The sequence below is a fragment of the Limulus polyphemus genome, unplaced genomic scaffold (genome assembly GCF_000517525.1).
Source record: "Limulus polyphemus unplaced genomic scaffold, Limulus_polyphemus-2.1.2 Scaffold155, whole genome shotgun sequence".
NCBI lineage: Eukaryota > Metazoa > Arthropoda > Merostomata > Xiphosura > Limulidae > Limulus > Limulus polyphemus.
The window spans coordinates 895765-901405 of NW_013665765.1; the positions used below are offsets into that span (position 1 = coordinate 895765).

The 5641-nt window shown below is 31.4% G+C and overlaps 1 protein-coding gene across 1 annotated transcript in view; it reads left to right on the forward strand.

Annotated features, from left to right (window-relative positions):
- Positions 1-5641, forward strand: part of LOC106476453 (band 7 protein AGAP004871-like) — a 64288-nt gene that overhangs the window by 22488 nt on the left and 36159 nt on the right. Inside the window, exon 2 of the mRNA XM_022381304.1 lies at positions 800-913. Within this exon, the coding sequence (XP_022237012.1) occupies positions 800-913 (114 nt within the window). The remainder of the gene's footprint in view (positions 1-799; positions 914-5641) is intronic.

A 5641-nucleotide genomic window follows, 5' to 3' on the forward strand; every position in this document is an offset into this window, starting at 1 on the left:
AGATTGCGAGTCGAGTGCCTTAACCACCTGGCCATGCCTGTGTGTAGGAGCTGCGTACTGTAAAGTAAACGTGACTGGTTCACAACAAAACCTTTTGCAACGGAAGTTACGCTGCATGACAATTGTCAAGATGCACCGTTGTCGCATGACCGGACGTAGTGATTGGTCTGTAACGACGTGGTGAGGCTCCAAGATCGTTTTAATATAACAAATTTCACCAATGTAGGTGTAGTTTGTTTTATATGCATACTAAAGTACACCATACGCACAATTTGGCATACAATGATGTTTTACTTTTATCTATTGTATGAGTATAAATATAGTATCTCTAATTCATAAAGTAACTTAAAGGTAGATTATATATTTATTTGGTGTGTTGGGTGGAAAATAAATAAAATTATTTTAAACTTAAAATGTATAAAACTAAGTTAAATAACAATTATTGCAAATTACCCGAGTTCTAAAGAAGGTCGTTTAGTAAAAAATAAAGTATTTTAGCCATTTTATTGTTTTTTTGTGGTTTGACGTTGTAAGTTTACGTGAGTAGGCAAACAACAATTTATAAGCACAGGAAAAGTTTTATTGATGATGGAACATACTAGATGTTTAGACAGAACATCGGTATGTTTTCTTCAGGTACTCTGTGCAAATTCATAAAAAAACAATAATAACACACTGGCATGATAATGTATAAACGATTAGAAATTTAACACGACATACGTCAGATTTCTTGCATTATAACTTACTCATCAATTTCTAGTTGGATATATATATTTATGTTTGATTTAAATTTACTTAGGTTCCACATCAAGAGATCAAGATAGTGACACTGTGTCTCCGCTACTTTCAACACTAGGAACTCCTTCCACTTCAAAAGTTGGTCATATCGAAGATAATACATGCATTGAAAGATGTAAGTGAAAACAACAAAATGATTGAATGAGTGTATGCAAGCATAATATAGGACTCTTCGTTTTAACAGGTATTAGACATCTACCGTAGTTTAAGAAAATAATCCAAACAAACTAGACAAATTACACAGTATAACATATGCCTTGTTCTATGAATTCATAATCTGTTGACAGCAGTTTTGACTTTATTACAAACGTTATAACAATCTCTTTGACTTATAATTAAAACAGATACGTGCCTTAGTCATGGAGAATGTAAATAGATACCTTCTTCAATTAAAATTAATACACCGCAATATAACGTTTCGCGAGATTAATAAAGAATGTATACAGAAAACTTCTTCAATTTTAAAATATACTGTACAAAATTTAAAAAAAATCCTTTGAATAAAGTAAGCGACAAGGATCCATGACTTAGGAGACTTAGAACTCTAGACTATTTAACAATCATTATATTTCACCTAAGTAATTCAAACTAGAGTAAGACAAGTTGAGGTGTTACCCTTTTAAAGTTTAAGTATATAAATCCTTTGAATAAAGTAAGCGACAAGGGACCATGACTTAGGAGACTTAGAACTCTAGACTATTTAACAATCATTATATTTCACCTAAGTAATTCAAACTAGAGTAAGACAAGTTGAGGTGTTACCCTTTTAAAGTTTAAGTATATAAATCCTTTGAATAAAGTAAGCGACAAGGGACCATGACTTAGGAGACTTAGAACTCTAGACTATTTAACAATCATTATATTTCACCTAAGTAATTCAAACTAGAGTAAGACAAGTTGAGGTGTTACTCTTATAAAGTTTAAGTATAGAAAGTTTGAATTTGGGGGAAAAAAATATATTATCGTCAATTGAACAAGCTTTCTGTTTGTTGACTTTGTTCAAGTTTAAACGACGTATTGATATATATATATATATAAAATGAAACATATTCAATATATTTTTAAGAGTCAAGCAGTTGTCATTATTCTTGTTAGATCTACATTTTAGAAATCTTTAAACCAATGCTAGCATTTCATAAATAAAACAGAGAAACGAAATTAATCTTATCAAGTACTTTTTCTTATATTTATTCATAATTCTGAATGTTTATGTATATTTTTATTTTGGCTTGAAAATATTTAATTAAAACTTTTCGAAATGTATATTTAACTATAGTCATTCAACAGAATCACTAATTTTACTTGTGCATTAATCAACAATAAGTATATTTAATGCTATTCCACAAAATATTTTGTACACATTCATGAATAATTCTGTCTAGTTGAATTACCTATTTTTGCTTTCCTGTAGCGTTATAAGAGATATCGCGGATTCGATCTCTTAAAAAATATTGGGAAAATAGCGCTAAGTGAACTAAAGGGTTTACCAGTAAAAAAATTGTTTAACGACTTAAACCATGTAACTAACCACCATATACATACTAGCCACGATCTTTAGTTTAACAGAACAATGTCTGTCATAGTATCCCAAAAGATGTCGCCACTATGTATTGTCCACACAAACACATTTACTTCAATTCCTCATTGAACAAAATGATTCAAATTGCGTTTTTATATCAACTGCACTAAAGGGTTTAATTTTGTAGCTAGTTTTGATAAGACGTTTCTGTAGCGACGCAAACTGGCTGCCGCATGCTTCTTGTTGTTTTCGTCATAGACATGAATTTTACTTCTTTGTATGTTAATGATTATTTGTTTTGGATAAGAACAGTCTATTATTTGTTCTATATTCATTCATACCCTTTTTCGTGTGAGATGTGAATCTTAAACAGACTTCCATTTAGAATGTGGCTCGTATGTAGGATTTTCAATATGTTTTAGAAAATTTGAATTAAGTGACAAATTCCTGAATGTGAGTACTGGATTTATGCCAAATGTGAAGAATGCATATCTCTAAGTATAGTAACGGAGAGCTGTTGTTCTTTAGCTTAATATTTATGTTGTGCATGGATGAATATATATATGACATAAACTTATTCAGAATTTTGAGTGTTTGATGACAATATCGAATTCATTCATTTGCTCCTCGAAAGTCATACACACACAAGCAATACACGTAAAGTATCAAACTAATGTTAATTATTTTCATATTGTGACGGTAGCAACGCCGAGGTCAGAATATTTATTTTGATATTGTGATGGTAAAACCACCGAAATCAGAGTATTTATTTTGATATTGTAATGACAAAACTGCTGAACTCGGAGTATTTATTTTGATATGGTGACAGTAACACCTTCGAAGCGAGAGTATTTATTTTGATATGGTGACAGTAACACTTTCGAAGCGAGAGTATTTATTTTGATATGGTGACAGTAACACCTTCGAAGCGAGAGTATTTATTTTGATATGGTGACAGTAACACCTTCGAAACGAGAGTATTTACTTTGATATTGTGACAGTAGCGCCGCTGAAATCAGAGTTTTATTTTAATAATGTTATGGCAAAACTGCTGAAATCGGAGTATTTATTTTGATATTGTTACGGTACCACCTTCGAAACCAGAGTATTTATTTTGATATTTTGACGGTAACACTGCCGAAATTAGGGTGGTTCTACTTACTTGTCAGTTATTTACATCATAGTTGTTACTTATGCGACAGAGAAGTTACCTCGAATACCAAAGAATCGTCCAGATATTAAATCAATAAAACTGTGTTTAGTATAATCATTCTCTTGAGTTTGTATGTTCTTTTTTAACGGTAAAAATAATTTCTAACTTTAGTTTCTTGGAAACATACATCAGGGCTTAAGTTGTATCATAAAAATGGGAAATAAATCTATCATAAGCTAAAGCAGAAACAGCAAATTTCACAAGAATAAATATAATGTATTATCTACGTAAAATTCAACCACGTGATTACACTAATTTTAATACCATGGTCTTTCAATTTCTGTTTCTTTCTCTGCAGACGTTAGATGTCAGGATAACTTCTGTATAACCTTATGCCAATTCAATGTTTATCATATTTAATAAACAATGTACAATGATAAAATTTCATTTCACAATTAAATGTTCTTGAAAAGTAAATTTATCTAAGGCGTCATACAAACATTCTGTTAAAAAAAAACACAAAGAGTGTTACAGAACTCCTTAGATAAAATATTAGGTAAACACGCATTATCACAAACAATATATATATATAAGTTCAAAAGCATATGAGCAGATGGGAGAAGTTTGGCATATGTAGCGGAGGTCTTAAGAACGCTGCGGCGTGACTTCTAAGTAGCGAAACCGGTACGATCTTTTTGAACATCTGCAGTTATAGTTATGTGTCCTACCATTCGAAGACGTTTGGAAGCAAGTCAGTAAATACATCTATTTAAAGATATTCAGGTTAAAAATAGATGGTGGGTGGAGACATATGGCCAGTATTCTAAACATACGCCTGCTCTTATTAAATAACTCTATCTGTGCCATGCTAGTTCCAGACCATCATTCCTTATTTTTTAGGTACACTCAATCAAACTTTCATGTATTGTTACTTTTAGTTGCACTAAGAGCAAGGTTTTTAATCGGAAAAAAAGTGATGGGCAAGATCTTTGAATATCAAGAGCCATTCACATTCGGAACGTGGTATCGCTTACTAAGCGCTCTCCAGTGGCTCAGCGGTAAGTCTGTCAACTTATAACGCGAAAAACCGAGTTTCGACACTCATGGTGGACACCGCATAGATAGCCTATTGTGTAGCTTTGCGCTTAACAACAAACAAACAAACACTTATTATGCAAAAACTTAAAGCCGTGTGGGACGCACTAACCTTGCTTGCTATTGGATACTTTCCTTTCTCTTCCCTCACACTTTATAAAAACTAAACTCTTCCATCTTCTTAGTTGAAAACTTAACATACGTGATTTTCGAATTCAAAAAATTTTGCACAATTTTAACTTAAAAGTTAGGCTGATTGATTTTTCTTATTAACCAAAATTATATGCTTTAAAATAGAGAAACAGAAAAGTTAGCGTAATATATTGATACACTGTATACCATTTTACTACACATAAAAAGAAAAAAAAACTCTCGGATTGCGCTTGTTTCGTTGTGGAGTATGAGATAACCATGGTAAGGGCCAAACGATGATATGAAGCTGTGACAATCACGGTAAAGATAATTTAGGAACGAACGACGCGACCTCTGGGGAGGAGTATGGTAAACACTGTATCAAATTCATTAAGATAAAAATTTCAATAAAGACAAATTAGCCTCTTCAGAAAAATATATATTATACCATTAAAAGTATGGTCTTTGTTTATGGAAGTCTTGAAATAATGTTTTTATATTTATTTCTGTAATACAAATATTCATATATATATATATATATTTATTTAATGGTATTAAACTTGCTTAGTGCGATTAATTTATAACTACGTGAGCAATGAAAAAAGCAATATTGCCTTAGGTTTCCCCCATCTTTGGCGTCAAGATTTAGTGTAGTTATTTTTAGGTGCTTAGAACGCTATCATAACCGACTTTTTTCTTTCAGTTCGTAAACGTGTTTATATTTTATTGTTTTTATGTAGGTCTAAACCAGTCCCAATAAACTTCCGAATGACAATAATAAGAGCCTTTTGAATGTTTCTGTTTCATATAATTACTAAAAACGTTGTTTATATAAAAGTCTAAAATCTCAAGTTACAGTAGAAACGTATTTTGTTTTATAGTGTACTTTGATGTTTATAGTCGAAACATACTCGTTACAAACTTACTCTGTTTAAGATTGTCCT